The sequence below is a fragment of the Eretmochelys imbricata genome, chromosome 10 (assembly GCF_965152235.1).
Source record: "Eretmochelys imbricata isolate rEreImb1 chromosome 10, rEreImb1.hap1, whole genome shotgun sequence".
Classification (NCBI taxonomy): Eukaryota; Metazoa; Chordata; order Testudines; family Cheloniidae; genus Eretmochelys; species Eretmochelys imbricata.
Window position 1 is genome coordinate 33,131,802 of NC_135581.1, and position 20,622 is coordinate 33,152,423.

The 20,622-nt window shown below is 38.5% G+C and overlaps 1 protein-coding gene across 1 annotated transcript in view; it reads right to left on the bottom strand.

Moving 5' to 3' along the window:
- LOC144270752 (CREB-binding protein-like) overlaps positions 1-20,622 on the bottom strand; it is a 153,471-nt gene that overhangs the window by 13,698 nt on the left and 119,151 nt on the right. Inside the window, 9 exon segments of the mRNA XM_077827416.1 lie at positions 2,102-2,269; positions 3,391-3,556; positions 4,230-4,343; positions 4,850-4,996; positions 5,866-6,016; positions 14,569-14,636; positions 15,173-15,250; positions 16,119-16,175; positions 16,975-17,055. Coding sequence (XP_077683542.1) covers positions 2,102-2,269; positions 3,391-3,556; positions 4,230-4,343; positions 4,850-4,996; positions 5,866-6,016; positions 14,569-14,636; positions 15,173-15,250; positions 16,119-16,175; positions 16,975-17,055 — 1,030 coding nt within the window.

Below are 20,622 nucleotides of genomic sequence, written 5' to 3' on the forward strand. Positions count from 1 at the left end.
TTTTAAAAACTATACTAGCTGCCTATTTAATTTTAAAAACAGCAAAAAATATCAACCTCCCTTTCCATTTCTTATAAGGAGTCTTGAAGTTTAAATCTCCTCAGTCTGATAGATATGCTTGCTTTGATCTGCTTAGCTCTTGGAAGTCCAGGGGCTCTGTGCTGCCCGGGGTCCGTAGGGACAGCTCTGTCCGCCATTAGGGAATTTTTTCCTGAGAACCCCCTGTAACATTTTGTGAACCTCTAACCCCAGTTTGGGAACCACTGTCTTATAATCTACTGAGTGTGTTCATCCTATTTGTTTGCATGTATTATTTCTATGTCTGGAGTTAGGAGAATCAGATATAAACTTGTATTACTGATGTAAACATATTAAGTGGAAGCCATTAAGGGTGCTTCAGAATCAACGAACTGTAAAGGGCTCTGTTTACTTACAAACCTTTCTGTGTATGTGTGGGCCAGCCCAGGAAGAATGGAGGCCGGAGTCTCACGGGACATGTGACCATGTCACATGATGCTGGAATCCATTTTAAACCTGGTACTTCTCCATTTAGAAGGAGGGGTAGGGACCCACAGAGACAAAAGATTCCCGCTTTGTGCCAAAGCTATAAAAGGGGTTGGAGCAGGACAAAGGGGCAACCAGTCATGAGAAAACCCCTGCTTACCACCTGAGATGTCTGCTGGAACTAACAAGGACTGTACCGGGGAAAGGATTGGGCCCAGACTAGGAAGGAGTCTGGTCTGTGAAAGAAGCTTACTGAAACATCTCTGAGGGTGAGATATTACCTGTAATCAGTTCTTTGCTTTATTTTGCTTGGTGACTTACTTTGTTCTGTTCTTTATTACTTGAAACCACTTAAATCCTACTTTTTATACTTAATAAAATCACTTTTGTTTATTAATGAACCCAGAGTAAGTGATTAATACCTGGGGAGCAAACAGCTGTACATCTCTCTCTATCAGTGTTATAAAGGGCGGACAATTTATGTGTTTACCCTGTATAAGCTTTTACAGAGTAAAATGGATTTATTTGGGGTTTGGATCCCATTGGGAACTGGGTATCTGGGTGCTGGAGAGGTAACCTGCTGAGCTGTTTTTGGTAAAAGTATGCAGCTTTGGGGGTGTGACGAGACCCTGAGTCTGTGTTGCAGCAGGCTAGCGTGTCTGTCTCAACAAGGCAGGGCTCGGGAGTCCCAAGCTGGCAGAGAAAACGGGCTCAGAGGTAATTTCAGCACATCACGTGACAGTCCCAAAGGGGTCTCTGTGACTGAACCTGTCACAATGTTGCCTGTCATGATTTTTGTGAGAGTAACCCTGATGAATGGGAGAAAGTGGCTGCACCCAAGGGTAGCCATACCAGGAGTGCTGGGGATCGGAAAGTGGCTGCGAGGACCCAGTTGTTGTAATGTTGGGGCATGGTGTGAGACCAGAAAGAGGTTGTCATCTTGGTCACTGACTCCTTGCTGGAATAGGGTGGGGCTGATAGGGAAGCTAGAGGTAAATGCCCCAGTGCCATTGATGATTCTGGGGACTGGAACACACTCGGTACTGGAGGAAACTACACCATCCAGAATCATGGGCTAAGTCAATGAAAAAAAACTTTAGTAATCTGCAGTACTAACATTTGCATTTCAATCCCCTATCACTGCAAATTGACATGCATAGGCTTGCTATAGAAAGAAGAATTCAGCCTTTAAATAGTGTCTTTCAAAATGCAGATATTTTAAGGTAGCTTGAATTTAGAAATTCAGCGAAGGGGCTGTAAAGCAAACCGGGCAGCCATTGTGCAATCCAAATTAGCTCACAGACATCCCTGGGTTTTAGAAAACATTTTAAAAGAAAGTAGGAATGTTGTCTGTGACATGGAAGCTTTTACTACTCTATTTAAAAAGTGCCATAGAATTTTTCACTTTTATCTGGAAAGAAGCCAGAAATTTAGCTGATAGGAACTTTGGATTAAAAAGTCAACTGAAAGACAAAAAATATTTTTTTCTCCTAGTTCTGAATTGCATTATCAGTATCGGGTATGAGCTCTAGCTGAGATTAGCAACTTGGACAACTTCTGATCTGGGGACAAATACTGTATGCAAAGGTTAACTTACCTCTGTTGTTTCACTAGCTGCTGTACTTTCCTCCTTCTTCCTCTCCTCCTCTTCCTGTTCCAGCTCCTTAATGCTCTCTTCCAGCACATTTGGCCAGAAATCACCTTCAAAGTAAGGCAGCTCCTTGGCACTTGTCAGCCTATCCTCAGTTGCTTGTTTGAAGATGTCCTGTTAAATGTGTCACACAATAGTAAGATTGAATGAAGTACCCAAAAAAAAAAAAAAAAAAAAGCCTGAAGTCAACAGCAGAACCTGAGGCATACCTGCTGCACTCACATGGCTTAAAGCTTTTTTAGTACACTTGAAAAGGAACTGGTTCTACATGAAGGAGTTTACAGTGTATTCTAAAACACTGTCACAAATACAACTGCACAGCTAATGATTATAAAGTTACTAGCAATGTGTATATATGTTTCGTTTCTTGAAAACGAAGTATTTGTATGATCAGAAAAGAACAGATTCTCTAGCAGCCTTCTCTTTCTCCTTTGTAACCCTCAGTGGAATACAATAGGGACCACTACTCAAAGTAGAGTTTTTTGAAAGAAAAAAGGTAACTGGTTATTAGGCTAAACGTTAGCCAAGTGTCCTATACCCCTAGGAAAGAACATCTCTCCTACAAATTTACAAGCTGCACAGCTTTTCCGTTACAAGATAAGCAATGAATGTGACAAGGGCACTACAGAGCTTTTCATTCACTACTCAGCTAAGTTAGCTAATTAAGAGTGAACGGCATAACTTTCCTTAGCATCATACTTCATAAACTCAGTGAGAAAACTCCTTTCAAATGAACTGTGCACCTTTAGCCTGCGATTTTCAATGGGTCATAACTGGGTCAAATCAAAACCAATTTTTGCCACCATCCTCCAAAGCACTTTTCCTTGACAAAGGCTATTTCCATGCCAAAATTCAGCTTTCACCTCCAGGCATTTCAGGACCACTGCTGTTCAAATAGGCCTGATTAAAATATGTATCTATATACTGTACAGCTAACTATCTAGATATTTATTTAATTTTCCACTCTCTAGCCAAACCTGGCTGAATTAGTTTTGCTCAAATGCTCACAAAAAAATTTCCATTAAGGCAGAGACCCAGACTAAAAGGCTGTAACCTCAGAGGTGAAAGTTGCAGAAAACTGTAAGCAAAGGAAGATAGTGGCTAAGAATGTAAATGTTTATAAAACATTAAGCAGAACAGTCACTGCCTCTTCCCTTACATTGAAGAAGTGTAGTAAGTAGCCTAGATATAACGAACACTGTAAAATCAATCCAGCCAGTAAAAGGTATACAAACCTTGTAGTCATGAATGATCCTCTCAGCAAATGCCATGTCCAACATCTTCTCATACCATTCTTGCAAGCGTTTGGGTTTTGGTATTTTCTGATCAGGGGGATGGCAATGGAAAATATAGTCCTCTCCTTCACTTGGGGGACAGGCCCAAATGTGACCTGTCACAAACCTGCAGGTTACATGCAAAAGCCAATAACATCTCAATTAACACTCAGCATTATAATTAAATTCCTTTGTCTTTTCTATACATAAACCCAAACACATTTACAAATGGACTCAGACTTCTTGCTTCCTTATAAAGATGTTGGGGAGTTTTATGGCAGTAATAGCTTGTGTCTATACAAGGGCCCATGGTCTAATCATGGAACTTATGCTTTGAATGGGCTATTTAGTACCCAACTCTCTCACGAGTTTAGTGGGTGGAGGGAATGAGATTCTCTCAGTCTAAAAAGGGAAAGAGAAATTAAGGAAAAACATTCCCAGTATGGGGAAAACACCACTATACGTTCACTGGTGCAGAAATCCAAACAATATCTCCACTGCGGGACAAGAGGTGTCTGTTTCATAAGACTCTTGAGAAGATGGTGGAAGGAAGGTAAGAGATTGTCTTAAATCAAAAGCCCTCCTCACACCCAAAGTAAGAGAGAAGTCTACTCTTTAATTAAAGTTACATAGAATAACCATACTGTTCACATGACATTGAATTACAGCATCATTTTGCAAAGAATTCAGACAACTTTTGCAAAAAGAAAAGGAGTACTTGTGTACACAAGTACTCCTTTTCTTTTTGCGAATACAGACTAACACGGCTGTTACTCTGAAACCAGACAACTTTTGCTCACCCAAGTTTCTTCACATACTCCAGATATCCAAGAAGGATTTCATGATAAATGGCAGTTCGGAGGTGGTGGGGTCGGAAGAAATGAATACTATCTAGATACGATATGTACACACGCCTGTGAGGATGAAGGAGAAAACAAAAAAAGAAAATGATTCAAATACAAACCACATTAGCTTTCATAGACTGGTGTTCAGCTTTTACAACAGCCACTGACTTGGTTGCTTTGGGCAGGGACCTGGAAAATAAAGACTGCAGCTGATTTCAAAGAGGAGCACTACTTTTCACTGACCAAAGAGACACGTTAAAGTACATGATGTAAAGTTGCTGAAATAAAAGTGAAATATTGCCAGTGTTTCACCTTTTGGACAACAGACAAAGATATTGAGAGACCAGGGAAAATGCTAGCATGGAAGTAGATAGATTTGAATTTTATGTACTTCCTAACATTTTGACTGTCAATTTTTTTTTTTTTGGTGTGGAAAAGTCTTCACACTTAACTTTATAGTAAGACTACATGTGCCACGAATATTTCAGTATGTGGAAGTATGGGTAGCTAGCCTGTATTTAAAGTATTAAAAGGCTCCATGTGCACCAGTCACTGCTGGAGAAATGAAAAAGTACCTGGTATTTGGAGGTGGGCAGTCAGAGCCATACTCCTGTACATGCATGCCAAAGAAGCACACATCCACTCCATCTATCTCCTCGAAAGCAAACAGAGCTTTAGTTCGGTAAGGGAAGGACTCTGACATTTCACCAGAATCCACAAACCTGCAGGAAAGGAAGAAATCTATCACTAGACTCTAAAATTCTATCAAAAAGGAAACAGATCTTTACAACATTTTTTAATTCTTCAGAAATATTTAAGTACCAGTTGTGGCAGAATACAGAATCATATTAAAATAGCATCATGGCAATGCAAGGCCAGTTTCCATAAAGCTTTCAGACAAAAGTTTTTCCATACAATTAACTTATGATTGAATATGTAAACACAAAGTACAAAATTGTCCAAAGAAACTGCCAGCCTCTAAATAAATGGTACATTAGTTATAACGCATTGAAGTTACTAACTGAAATGCAGTCAACACTCTGCCGTCTTTGGAGTAAAACTGAAGTACTTTTATGGATAAAGCCTTTCAAAAACCATCCCATTTGTCATGAAATAGCCCATTTACTATAAAAGCATTTCCAGAAGCCAATGTATACAGAAAGGCAACATAATTAATGAAATGTTACTAGAGTAGAACTTTATTAATCTGCACTGTACTAAATTGCACATCCTACAATCTGCACAAAAATAGTGATTTTTTCCTCATCTCTTCTAGATTTAATAGTAATAAAAGACCTCAATGTTGCATAATCTACGGTCGCATTATTTTTATAAAATACACTACAGAATATAGCGGTGTCATAAGTAACTTAAAAGTTAAAATACAACTCCCAAAATAAATTAAAGTACATTTTATGGTGTATTGACTTCATTATGTTTGTTCACTTGCTTGCCAATTCCCAAACTCTGATAATTTACAAAGCATCTCCAAACCAGTGCAGACTAGTGAGGTTCTACTATACCTAGGTAGGCAAAAAGTTACACAAGAAATATACATCAAAATGCTACCATAATAAAAGAGAGGACTAACCTGGATTTCATTCCTGGTTTTACTTCGACTGTCTTATCTGAACTGGCTACGACTCTGACAAAGACTTCCCCAGCTTCAGGATGATTCTGTCGCCGCAAAAACTTGTTTACTCTATCTTCCAAATGATTTCCTAAACGGGTAGTTTGAAGCCCTAAGGGGGAAAAATATCAAAGACCAAGTAAGTAGTGATAAAAAGTTTGGGGAAACTGAAGCATAGTTTAGATTGAATCACAGTGTCAGAGATCTTTCTGACTCACTGCTCCTAGGATGCAGTCATAGTGCTTTCAATTTTCTTTACTATTGCATGAGAATTAGAGTTACCTTCTACAGCCAAAATAAAAAGTCACCTTCCTAGCGAAAGTTAAATTTACACAACTCTTATAGGCAGGCTAACCACACCACAGTGGAAAAAACACTTTGTAAATGCGCTAACAAAGGAGGCTTTTACGGTAATTTAAAATTTGTGGGAGATTTTTTAAATACTGCAAAATTTTTCTTGTAAGAAAAACACTCATTTGGCTGCTTGACAGAGATTACATCAGTTTATAAATCTGGCTCCCAGCCACACCTTTTGAAGCAAAGCAAGTCAACAGAAATGAAAAGCCTCCTGACTTCAGTGGAGATTTCACTGTTTTTAAAACAGAGGTTTCAGTCTGAGTAATCTACATAATTATAAAAATGTACATATTGAGCTTTAATAGTTATTTGCACAGGCAAAGAAGCCCCTAAAGGTTCAAGTCCACATCCTGTATATCCCTGCTCCACTAATCCCGTTTTTCTTTTTACATAACATTTAAAAATTATTCATGAAAAAAGTACACTACAGACAAAAAGATACAATTTTTAATACATTCAAAATATAAAGTCTTTCAAAACTTTACTTTTAAAGAAAAATAACCCTTGTCATTTAAATTGTGAAAATGAAAGTACCTTATGTTGTAGGGCTTATTGCTACTGCTTTTTAAATCATTTATACAATTTTACATACAAATTACTACTTGGCAAAATGTATTTAATTATTCTAGTCTCACCAGCATATTTCCTCCCTATCTAAAATCAAGGTGGTGGCATAATTCACTTATGCATTCTCATGGTCACCCATTTTACCCTGCTACATTTAACTTACAGTCCCCCGCAGCTACTATTCATCAGTCGTAGGGCTATGTGATTTGTCACAGAGGTCACGGAAATGTGAATTTAAATAAAGTCAGTGAAATCTTGGAAAAATGACTGTAAAAACACATTTGATTAGGCCCCCAGAACAAGTGGTGGTGTGACCTGGACACAAGGTCACAGTGCTACTCATGTTTGGCCTGTCCACCCTTCCATCTCCACCTACAGAGGGGTGGACAAGCCAAATCTGAGTGTGCTGCAACCCCGTATGCCAGTTTGCAATGCCTGGAGCTGGGTCCAACTCTGAGGGACAGGAGTCTATGGGATGAGTACAGGGTGGGCTTACTCTCCAATCTCCCCCCACCCCACCTCCTGAAACAGCCTCATCATTCAACACCCCTATGATACTCATTTATGTAGCAAAAACGACATTAACTGGTGACCCTTTCATTACTTATCTTCTTTTCCCCCCTCACCTCTGCAATGAAATGTACTAAAAATTTCCATGCCAAAACCTTAATCAGTTGCCATCTAGCCAGGAGGCAAGACTGTTGTCTCTTATAACTGACCACCTGGGGTGTTCACATAGTAGTGGAACTGAATACCCACCTGAAGATTACTTTAAAACCCAAGAGTGCACTGACAGTTGTAATGACGCAAAAGACAACACCATTCCTACCTACAGAGCTTACATTCTAAGATTTTATTTCGTATGACAATATATAAAAATATACAATGTATTAAAAATCTCAATATAAAAATTAACCCTAAGCATACCCCTTCCTTAACACCTCGATAATCTAACTCCACAATCTAGTGGAATTCTGTGGTTAGGACATCAGCAGAGCACACTCTGGAGTGTCACTACATGGGAGACTGCATGCTGACTGCAGAGGAACTTGATCAATGGAAAACTGTATCATTCCCACTTTTAACACTAATACGCTGAATGATGACGTGGGACATTCCACACATCATATTACAGTAGATTGGGCTTTGAAGTTTACACCTGCAGATCATTGTTAAAAGTGGTATTTAATTTTGGCAATGTTTCTATCTTAAGAACATAGAAAAAGGAGCATAGTTCCATTATATGAAACTAGTAATTGCATCCAGCATATTTTTAGCTAGCAGTTGTAATGAATTCTAATGATTTTGTCCTCATTTTAACATCTTTCAGTGGGTAATTCTACCAAGTGATTCCCACTTCCCTTCAAAGTCATTTCATCACTCTGTGCTATTGCACAGTAAGTCATGGAAACTAAGGAGAAGGCCAAATGAACAGATGTATAGAGCAAGAATATAATTATGCTTGCAAGAGATTACCAACATCCATGCCAACCCAAGCATTAACCCTAAAATACAATCCTTAAGAGCCAAGCATTTTGACTGCTCTAAAAATATGTTAATATTCTCTCTTAACAAGCTACTATATTTTTGGCTCTAGGCTGCAGTTCATACAGTTACTATAAAAAGCTACAGAAGGAGTTTTAAACTTATTTTCAAGACAATCCTTACTAAAGCTTGAAAAACATATCTGGCACCTACTACCCTGAGAGCTTGGGCTACCTTTGGGCTAAGTTCCCTCTCAGTCATGTGGCCATGCAGCAGGCTATCACAGGCCAGTCAGGTGGGGAGAGGTGCCCCTCCCCAAGCCCAGCCGGAGCTCCTAGGGCCGGGTCATATGCAGTGGAGAGGAATTAAAACCCCGAGCCAAGCAGGGGCGCCCCCTGCCCATTGTGCCGCAGCCAACTCACCTGGTGAGTTTAATGAGCGACTCAGTTAGCGGGAGAGGTGCTTGAGCCTCTGCCCCATGACCCTGCTGCGCCCCACAGGATGGAGTGTCACGCTGCCCCAGGCCCCTCGCACAGACCCCCCACACCACTGCGGGCACCTCCAGCTCCATGGACTGCTGGCAAAGTGGGAAACTTTGCATGGGAAAGGATCTGTCTTCCGCTCCCTGTGCCCACGGGGGAGGCGCTTGCAGCTGTGTTTGAGCTCTCCAGCCCTTTCCCCCAAACTTCGCTGGGCTGGAGGAGTGGAGCTGTGTGTGACCCAGAGCCCAAACCTCCAGCCGGAGCCTTCACTCCCCGCTCCAACCCTTTGCCACAGAGAAGCCAACCAGTCACTGGAAAAAAGCATGCACACTGCTGTTCGGGATCTCCATCTTTTCCTGCTAGTTGGTGTCTGACAAATCTGAAATGCTCAACCTAAAGCAGAAGTGGCACACTCTCTCTCTGGTCTCTTCCTCAGAGCCTCCTGTTTGCTGTGATGATGGCACGGGATCTTCATTCCTCTACCTTCTACTAGCCAAATGCCTGCTGTGAGGGAAAGTTGGTCTCTGCTACACGGTCCTTCCCTTAAGTTTTCTAGGTGCTGAATGGGGAAGTGTCCACTCTTCCCTAGTCAGTTTACAAGTCTCCCCACTGCACAGTTCCAGGTCTTTCCTCCCTTGCTGGTCATAATGCTCCCAAGTAGCAAACTAAAACTGACCTGAGTCTTGTCAGTTTTTCAGATGACCAAATGATTCTGAACAGGCATAGTGAACACTGACAAGATTGCCAAACTGCAGCAGAGTAAAAACTGACCAGAGCTCTGAGCAGCAACAGAGATACTGGAGCCATCTCTCTACATATTTAGGAAGACGACACTGTAACGGTTAAATTAGATTTATATTTGGAAGTTTATCTTTGCAAACCAGGAATGTTTGAAATTAAAGAAAGAAAAGAAGCTTGGATATTGGAGAAGTTGACAGCAATTGCCCAGAAAAGCTTTCTATGGGAAAATGCATTTTTAAAGCTCTTCTCTTTTACACTATTTGCAAATTTTGTTGTTGAAGCTAGTGGTTCTTAACCTGTGGTCTACCTAGAACTGACTTCTCATCCTTGTTTCTACATCTCTAGAAGGGGCCACTACTAAAACAAATTGGGGGAAGGGGGAGAAAGAAGGGAAGCTGAAGCTGCTCTTAGGAACCGAAGCCACCAGTGTGCTAGGATTGCCAGTCACCTCTGGGGGCTACCAGCAGGAGAGTAACATCAAGGGAAGGAGGAAACCAGATGGCCAGGCAATATTTACAAGAGAGCAGGGAAAGGAGAGAGGAACAAAACAGTGGAGTGGAGAAGATGAACTGAAGAACAAAATGAAACTGTAAAAATTATTCTCCCCCCCCCCGACAAAACTTATATTAAATTAAATGCAAAATAGCTATTAAAATATGATCCATTCTCTAAGGGAGTTTGAAAACCTTTGGTTTAAGCAAATATTTGTCATGGAACCAATGCAAAAAACAGCCACAGAGAAGAGACATTATTAACTTAAAAATAAGATTATATATAAAAATTGTATTTTTATATAATAAACTACTACCATCACCGTACAAATTTAATTTGAAGTCTGATTTTACACAGGATTTGTCTTTCTTTACCTACTATTAAAATACCAGCAGTCAGACAATGCCACAAAAATCAAGTAAATCAGGCTGTTTAGGACACTGTGCCTTGGTAACATAGCATACTATACAGCACATAAAATCAGACATTTATGAGATCTTTTCAGCATGTAGACATATGAAGCTCTGTTTAGGTCTGAGTGGTAAATATAACTTGTAATTCACTACTTTACAAGTTAATGTAGTTTAAATGGTGAACTATAAAGTGTCAAATATCTGTTTATAAATTCCCAAACATAGGAGTATGTTCCAGATTTAAACCACAATAAAAACCTTTTGAACTGCTAGAACCTGTGACTTCTGAAGAACAAAATACATTCCCCTCTCAATTACAATCTTTCTTGTTCATTTCTGGTTACTTAGAGCTTGCTTTTCCTTTAATATGTATTTCTTTTCATGCAATCTTTATGTAGTTAATATCCCCAGCCGAGAGACAGGAGAAAAAGTCTGGACCTCATATGTGCTAAGTAACTGTAGAAGTTAGTTATTTTTCACAGTTTAAATTATTCCTTTTTTACACTTTAAATCTAAAGAAATTATTTTCTTTTTCTATTTTAACTTTTTTAAACGGAAAATTCTTTTTAGTTAATTTTTAAGATAGTATTTTCATTAGATATACTTCCGTGCTCTCTCCCTCTACACTTTTAAGTAATGCTATTGGGAACCCTGGGCCCAATAAAATATGAATGGAAGCATGATGTTTCTTCCTATGCCATCATTGCAGCTTTTGTAGGTATTCAAGGGTGCTAGAACAATTTTTACAGTTTGGGTGCTGATGATGGAAACCATGTATTTGGTGTTTGTTATTACTATTTCAAGCATCCCTAGTTCCAGCCCCACTGGATTCCACACAATATTCTTGCTACACATTATACTGGCCAGGACCTCTGAAAAGCCACCCACTTGCAGTTGGACTTTCTGTGACAATGCCTCGTATTAAGGACTTAAGTGATGCAAAGAACCTTGCAAGTGCCTCTGTGGTGGGGTTAATTTTATCCTAGTAACAATTCCATAATTAAGGTTTAATTTAGCCCTACTTTCAGTGTACTTCTAACTTTTTATTGGAGCAATTAATTTTTTTTTTTTGCAAATTGGAATGCTTAAAATAGAGTAAGAAATTAAATCAGGAGGAATGTGCAGGATTAAAGATCTTTATATGCCACTTTATAAAAATATCTGTGTTTTATATTGTCCCCTAGCATCTTGTGCTTTTTTGGCCCATGTGTTTTAGGTTATGGTAGGTTTTAAGAATTCTAAACTTCACACACAGATGCAACTCTTTGTGAATTCATGAATTAGGTATTTTTAATCCTTAGAACACCTTCTACAGACAAATTATTTAGAAACCTTAACTCTTATGGAGAGTAAGAAGGGATCAAATAAGACAATCCAGTTTCATCTTGCTGGGAGGTGTCATGCCTGTTTATTACTATTTTTGATGTCACTGGAGGGCTAAAGAAATCCTCTTGGATCAGAGAAGGAAAGAAAAGGGGCAAGTGTGAGGAGGTGAGATGTGAGGACTGAAGAGGGCAATACAGGGAAATTAGGCACAACAAGTGGTAGGAATCAAAGAGGGGAACTTTGGCTTGTCAAAGATGATTATTAGCCTAACTGCACCTGTCAAACAGAAGAAGAGACTAGTAGAAGGCTTGCTGGGTTGGGGCAAAAGAAGAAGTGTGGGGGAGTCCTCTCACCACTTCAAGACACACCCTCCCCCGGGAGGCATGCAGGGAGTCCCAGGGAATGAAGCAGTTCCCCTCCAGCGTGGTGCCCAGGAAACACGTATACTTCAAAAATGTAACAAAAACCAAGGAAAATCCCACTTAAAAAGTTAAGCTGGTAGTAATGCATAGTAACCTAAGGGTAAAAAAACTTACAAGAATACAGTCTCTCACACACACACACGTAAAACCCAGGAAACGCAAAGTTATGAATAAACTTAAAAGAAACCAAACATTTCCAAGTACAGAAATGCACTCAGACAATCTTAACTCTGCCTCTGTAGTGATGTCCTGAGGGAGGCGAACAGGAATAAACGCTAAAACCTTACCCACCCATAACAGGTTAGTCTCAACAGCAACCACAAACACCAGAATACATTATTCTTAATCTTATAATGGCTGGGGTTTGTACAGTCATAAAATGTCCAGAGAATAAAATTGTGCTTAATAAAATCCGGAGTAGACAAACAGAATACTAAAGGCCATCATTCCATAATAGTCATTATGCGTTGGATTTTCAAAAGCACGCAGCACTGGCTTAACAGCTCCCACTACTGTAAATGGTAAAACTTGCCATTGAATCATAGAATCATAGAATATCAGGGTTGGAAGGGAGCTCAGGAGGTCATCTAGTCCAACCCCCTGCTCAAAGCAGGACCAATCCCCAATTTTTGCCCCAGATCCCTAAATGGCCCCCTCAAGGATTGAACTCACAACCCTGGGTTTAGCAGGCCAACGCTCAAACCACTGAGCTATCCCTCCCCCCAAATAAAAGCCAAGTTAGGCCAATGAAAATTTTGAAAATCCCACCCCAGAACTCCATGTGCCACCAATTATAAAAATATCAGTAAATAAGATTTATTGCATCTACTTACACACATCTCCCAAGACTAGCTCATGAATGTATGGCACATACATGAAAAAAGCGAAAATGAGTGTGTTGACAAAGAACAGTTACAACTTATATACAAAAGTCTGTGCAAGCTGTACAAGTGCATTGTCTTCTCAATCTTTAACATTTCCGCTACCATGGACTGCCTCTACGAACAAAGATAACAAAGGGAAGATGGGAGTACAGTGAGTTGTGATCACCGGATCAATACGCTGGCTTTTACAAACTGAAGAGATGTTTGCTCCAGTCTGTGAATTTCTTAAACCTCTTCAAAAATGTCCTTCATCCAAAAATACCACTTCATACAACGTCGGGTGTTTGCTTACTCTGCAAACCCTTAATTACAAAACTATAGTGTTCAAAATAATGGCCTCAAATATGAAAAGAACAAAGGAGGAAAGTTTGGAGGCTGGCATCACCACAGTGGAATAAATTAAGGTTGTCTGCATGCCTTTCCATACTTCCCAATGTTTGGATTTGTTTAAATTAACTCTGAATTTCCTAGGTGTCTAATGTTTAATTTGTTTTTCCTCTCTACACGATGAATGCCATATTCTGCAGTGCTGGTCCTTATTGTATATTCAGCACTTGTACTGTACATGGAACTTTTATTGACATCACTTGGTGTTCTGTGGAGTTAACGTGTACACAATCTGCAATAAAGATTAGCACAGCAGATTGAACATTTTGCCCTAAGTGCCTAAAAGCTTTCGTTTTTTAATTAATATTTCAACTACAGCTTGACAAAAATTTGAAATTAGAATGTATTTAAAAAGCTCTAGACATAAAACGTGACAACTAAATATGATGTCTATTAAAACTGAGAATTTCTATTACTTTATACTAATTCAAAAAGCAGAGAGAGCTGTAAAAGGAAACAACTGATCATTTAACATTCCTGAATTACACCGCAAGTGCATGGACTACCACAGTATGAGTCTGCACAACTTATATATTTTAAATCTTGTTGATTGCCAAGCACAGAAATGTCAGACATTTATTTCTGTTTTAAGGCTACATGGAAACTAGTTTAAGTTTAATCAGTCATCTATGTGTTTAGTTTTGAGTTTCTGCTTTATTTTATACCTCAGAATTAGAAATACATATATATGTTGCAAAAAAACCCAATTGCTCAAAATCAGACGTTCAGCTCTCAGCACCATCCAATATAATCACTTCCACTTAACAGTGAGTTCTGTGCTGTTCATTGAATTCTGCATACACTAGCCTTTGAGAAATCTCTCACCAGTGCACTGTCCATGGTGCAACTCCGGGGCACAGGCACTGATGATCGAGACCTGTGAAAAGCAGGTCTACATGACACTGAGTAAAATAACGGCAGCCACTGTTGCACTAGTACTCCTAATATTGCTAGCATTAGTGAAGCTGCACCAGTGGTAGGGGAGATCTCCTCTGCAAGCCTAACATATACTGGGATTTGGAATGGAAGGTACTGGGGCAGGAGCACAGGCAAGATAAAGGTTGAAGAAATTCTAAAATGTATGAACAGAAAAACCACACAAACTTACTCTTAGCACTGAATTTGTTCTCTTTACGTGTTCTACCAGTTTTCTTCAGACAATTGTCACAGACAAAGCTGTAAAACAACAAATTTTTGCTGATAATTTAGTATAAACAGCCCCAGCTAGCTTAATCCACCATTAAAACACTTTTAATAGTAGCAGTCAGAAAAAAAATGACTTGCATCCCAAACTACTGTCTCATCATTTAATATGGATTAGAAACAATTTAAGTACATCAAGTTCAGAAAATGTTAGATGCTTTAGAGTTGCTTTACTCATTCCACCAAATGAGTAACTAATACTGCACATTCATTTTATCTTTCTTTTAATATTTATCCCCTACCATTATCCAACTTTTACAAACAGTAAGTAATTCAGAAAGAGGAAACAATGTTTGTAGACAAGTTTCTCCCTACATATTTTAGCTTGAATATGCAAAGGAGCCACTAACAACCAAATTAAAAATTCATTTACGGGTGGTTTGTCTCTTTATATGTGGTCCCTGAAAGAGAATTATTGTGTGTAAATCAACAGCTCAACAGGATCTATACAGTTAAGAGTTTCATTATAATTGCAGAAGAAAGGCTAAAACCTATCTAAGGCTACTTACCCTGAAGGCCAAATAATATCATAATGTAGCACACAAATCTGGTGCATCTTCCGACCACATTCTTTGCAATCAACAAAGCTTGGAAGAAAAAGGGGAAAAAAAAAGCTACCTTAATTTCCTAAGAGATAAAGAGTATGAAATGACAAAAACCAGGTCAATGCTTGTTAGGCAGGTAATTCTCCACAGGGCTACCTTTCAACAATAAAACAAGATTATGTGGATGGGTATCAATGAAATATATTTACCTTGCTAGTAACCTCATTAAGGAAAATTTATAGACCAATGAAAAATACTTCCACACCAAAATGGAACTGGATATATTCTGCCATTATATTTAAGATCTAAAAATGTGTATAATACACTTAAGTTAACAAGGAACTGTCAAAATGTTGTGGGCCCAAAAGAGAACGAGAATGGTCCTTTGTCCAAACTCTTACTTTCTAGACCCTTTCCCTGGGTCCTACCGGTCATCCATATTTAAGCTAAATTTCCTATTGACTGCAGTACGGAATTCTGCTTGCAAAAAACAGGTATTCTATGACCTCCATCTATTTAAGTTTTCAACTAACTGTTGCAAACACAGGTTGAGTAAAGTTGCTCAAGCTTACTGCCAACCTAACACGCAGTTCTCAAACTGTGGGTCGGGACCCCAAAGTGGGTTGCAACCCCATTTTAATGAAAAGTTCTCTTGAAGTGCAAAATATTAAAGGCACATTTTACCCCAAATATAATATGTTTAAAAGTTGCCATACAAAGGGCTAAGAACTCTATGTAAAGATTTTGCTACCTATTTGGGTGGAGATGGGGAAGGGGACTGCTCTGGCTATATAGTTTCCCGTTTCTGAAATAATGGCCACAGAAGGAAGTAGTAGCTGTAACAACTACACAGTGATTATCAGAAAGTCATGTTAACTTTTTTAATAAAAAAAGACGACCTAATACTTACGGCTCTGGATCTAGTGTATCATTTTTCTTCTTTTCAAACTGATCTTTTGAGATTGTTCTAAAGAGAAAGAGTAAAATGAAATTTTCCTATTGCCAGAATTACATCAGATGAAGCTAAGACCTTATCACGATTACTTGAATTGCAGCAAATGATTGAAATCTCAAGTCTGAAGAAGAAAGCACACCAGGGGAATTCAGTTTTGTTTAGACAAAGCAATTCCACTCATTTTTATTTTAACATGTATTTTTTTCACAGTTAGCAAAACTAGTTAATTGTGTAGTAAGCTAAAAGCACTATGATTACTACACAAATATACTCAATGTAAGATCCAATACAAGATGCAAAAAAACCTAGGAAAATTGCAGTAAGTAAAGAAGCCCTCTCCAAAAATAGCCGGTCTTGACTGTAAGCCTTGTTGCACCTCATTTCAAGCCAGTCTGTCAGGCTGAAAACAAGCTACAGCATTCATTCATGAAATGAGTGCTTCAAGAAGGCAACCGATCAGGCTTTCCAGCAGTATTGCCCTGTTTCACTAGCAGATGCAAATAATCAATGAATCATTAAAATTTGCTTTCTGTTTACACTTTTTAGTGTCTGCTGTCTCTGAAATCAACAGCACATGGGCAGCTATCAAGGAGTGTGGCAAATAGAAGAAATGAAGACAGAGAATATTGATAATCGTCTGACACTGTAACAACAGTAAGTCACCTGTACCCATATAAACCTTCTCCTAGTAAGAAACTATACACCTTCCCTTAATTTACCCTAAAAGCAGCAAATGGTCAATTTCAGACAACCAAAACAATTCTTTTCCGTTATTTTAAATGTAGCATTAAGAAGAATCATGATTACTTACGTTTGTGGCTGGGAAGGGTCATCACCCAGGGTAACATTCTCCCCCTGGATTTCAGTGAAACACTTCTCACAGAAGTGATACCTGTCAGCAAGAAGGCCATATTTGGGTGAACTGGTCCATCATATTACACAGCCACCCACACAACGGAGCCATCAATCAGAGCAGGGCAGATCATCACGACGAAAGTGGGGGGCGTTGTTGGTTGATTGATGGGTCAGTGTGGACAATGAAAAGGAACAGAGGGAAGGGAAGGGCAGGATTAGAGAACAGGGAAGGGAACAAACAGCACAGACATAAGAGGTAAGATGCAAACACCAAGACAACACAGAGCAGAAAGCCAAGGCAAAGCACAGATTAGCATTTGGTCTCATTTTATACACTACAGGCCATCTGTACTAACAAATAATAGGTTGTCAATCAAATTCAAAATTTTGGAATCATTTATAAGTAGTTGTTAAGTGCTACATTCGTATATCCTTCAAATTTAAGAATTTGGATTTGATTTTCATTCGTTAGAGAAAATGCTGTATAATTTCAGGCGTAAGAATTACTGAGTTTCCTTGGAAAAGAACACCCTGTCAAAAAGCCTGAAAAATATTTTCACAGAGAGTAACAAAAAAAAGGGAAGATATGCCAAAAGCACTCAGTGATGTATTAGTAAAACTGCAAAGGCAGAAATAATCCTAATGTTGAAAAATCTATAAAAATGTTACAGGTTTCAGAGTAACAGCCGTGTTAGTCTGTATTCGCAAAAAGAAAAGGAGTACTTGTGGCACCTTAGAGACTAACCAATTTATTTGAGCATGAGCTTTCGTGAGCTACAGCTCACTTCATCAGATGCATACCGTGGAAACTGCAGCAGACTTTATATATACACAGAGAATATGAAACAATACCTCCTCCCACCCCACTGTCCTGCTGGTAATAGCTTATCTAAATTCAAAAGTTATTTGGTTTATAAAATGAAATGTGACCAACTGCTCAGCTAACTGTATATTACTGCAAATGAAACCAAATCCATACTCTAGACAAACATTTAACAGAAATGCACTTATGGGTCAGAGTTTCCAGCCATTTATATATAAATATAAGTAATATATGTATCTATGTGAACAACTTTTTATATATTGTACATACATACAATATATTTAAAGTAGTACATTAAAGATCTGCAATGAAGCTTTGCAAACTGAATGTAAAGCAGGTTGCAATTTTGGGTCACTAGACCAACCGTCAGCCAATCCATGACACTCAGCAAAAACACTGCTGTGATTTAGTAAACCAAGTTGAGTAAATGAGACTAAAGATACAATCTGCATTTGAAAAAAAAAATCTAGTTACACAGATTTTTTTGTAGCAGATGAACTGGAACCAAAGTTGTCAGAATTGTAAAGAATACAACAGGAAAAAAAAAAAAACAACCCTAAATGTTTGGAAAGGGTATGACTTAAAACAGGAACAAAGTTAACAAATATAGGCCACAACCATAGAAAGTAAAACTGGCCACACGGGATCATCAAAGTAAAAAAAGCTGTATGAAGGTTTAAGAGCGAGAAGAGAGTATAAGCAGCAATGGCAGAACAGTGAAATGCAGTTTTACTACTCAGCACCAGATCTATAGGTAAAAGTGATGAGCATAAAAGGCATCAGAATAGGACTCAGAATGCCACACTGAACCAACAATGTATGGGATGGAAATAAATAGGGTTGCTTGCCCCTTCATTCATTCAAATACCTCCCCTCTCCCACTACTGTAATCCAGGTGACAGCTTCCTGATGCTGTATTTTCATGGAGATAGCAAAGTCATTTGCAGGCTCTTACTGAAATGTATTGAGCGGAACTTTCTTCTTGTGACTGGCACTAACCGTTATGTTACTAGTAAGTTGTAAATTTTAAAGCATTTGTAAAACAACCCAAATTCAAACAAATTGAAATTAATTCCTCAGTGGTGCCCAATAACCATTGGATGCAGCTGAGGAAGGGAGCTGCAAAAGAGCTATCTGAAGGTCCCAAATCTTGGAGCCTACACTTTCTCCCAGAGTTTACCTCAACTAGCTAACATGAGTTAAAACTGCAACTGTCTTGTCCTCACTAGGATTTTATGTGCATTAGTTAACATGAATTACTTTAACACAAGTTAAAAATATGCTTTTTTTCTAAATGAAGGTAGGACTTTGGAGCTGCCAGAATGATGCAGAGGGGGCAGAAGATCTAACTTGTTACCTTTTGGTTGTAGGGGATTGAGATAGACAATAGACATTTTATAAATTAAGCAAAAGAGCATTTTGGCAGAGAGTACTAATTGCACATACCCTACTTCTACTAACTTTGTTTCTGAATTCTGCCTATTTCGGATACTTTGGCCAGAATAAATACTGGTGTGTGTGAGTGTACATATTAACATTTTCTCAGATACAGCAAACTCCCTTCTTTTCTTCATAGTAAGGCTGCTCATTTTCAGAGTCAAATTGAACACCTAGGCCAAATAGGTACTGCTATAACTAGAGAAATCAATGGTCATGGCTCCACTGAATTTTTTTGCATTCAAATGGTTTTGGAAATTGTTAATTCTGATATACTTTCAGATTAAGTTTATAGTCTCTGAAAACACTTATGAGACTGAGCAATAAGTAATCACGATCGACTCCTAGATTGCATGTTACTTAAATCAAATAGTGAAGGCAATATTATACAAATTAACATTTTACTGATTCAATTAGTCTCTAGGGCTAGTCGATCCATTATTCATATTGTGACCATTACAGATTCTATTTTGCAAGATGGTGAGCACTCCTGCCCCAATCTAGCAAAGCACTTATGTGCATATGCATGAAGAGAAGCACATGCTGCAGCGTTTTGCTGGATCAGGACCAGAGCTCACAGCCCCCTGCAGAATTAACAACTCACAGGGACTAAGTCCCATGAAATAATTAAAATGAGAAATCAAAAAAACTGAAATACAATGATACCTAAAAGCTCTGAAGGTCTATACAATCAGATCGCCCAGATGATATTCTATTTATAGATATATAATGATGAATACGGAATTGCACAGAAGAAATGAGACTTGCCTGTAGCTTTCAGAGTTTTCCATAACAATTTTGCATGCATGCAGTCAATATTATAAGATTAAAATCTACAGCAACACCACAATACTGTGGTTACTCCAGTCATACAAAAACAACCATGTGGTTCTTGTAACACATTGAAAATGAAAAGCTTTTCAAATGCAGACTGTTTAGATAACTGTGAATCCCTCTTATTAAAGATAGCACTATGTTTCAGTGGCTCAGATCAAGGAAAGGTTCAAACATCTTTGCATACATATCTCTAATGGTTCAAAGTTCCAGACTGAAATTAGATAATTTTCCTTCATATATACTTTAAGTAAATAATTGCCCATTGCAACTGATCGTGTATATAATATCAAGTTTCAAATCTGTACCCAAATATGAAGCATATTTTCCAGAACAATTAATGTATTTCCTTTAGTTTAAAGCTCAAGTTTGAACTAACTAGATGAAGACCAAATTCTCCTATTGATTTATTACTTTTTAGCCATTATTTAACTGAAATGCCTGAGTTTCACAATGCCTGAGCATTCTTTGTCAGGATTTAGTTAATCTGTGATATGCTGGCTTCAGATA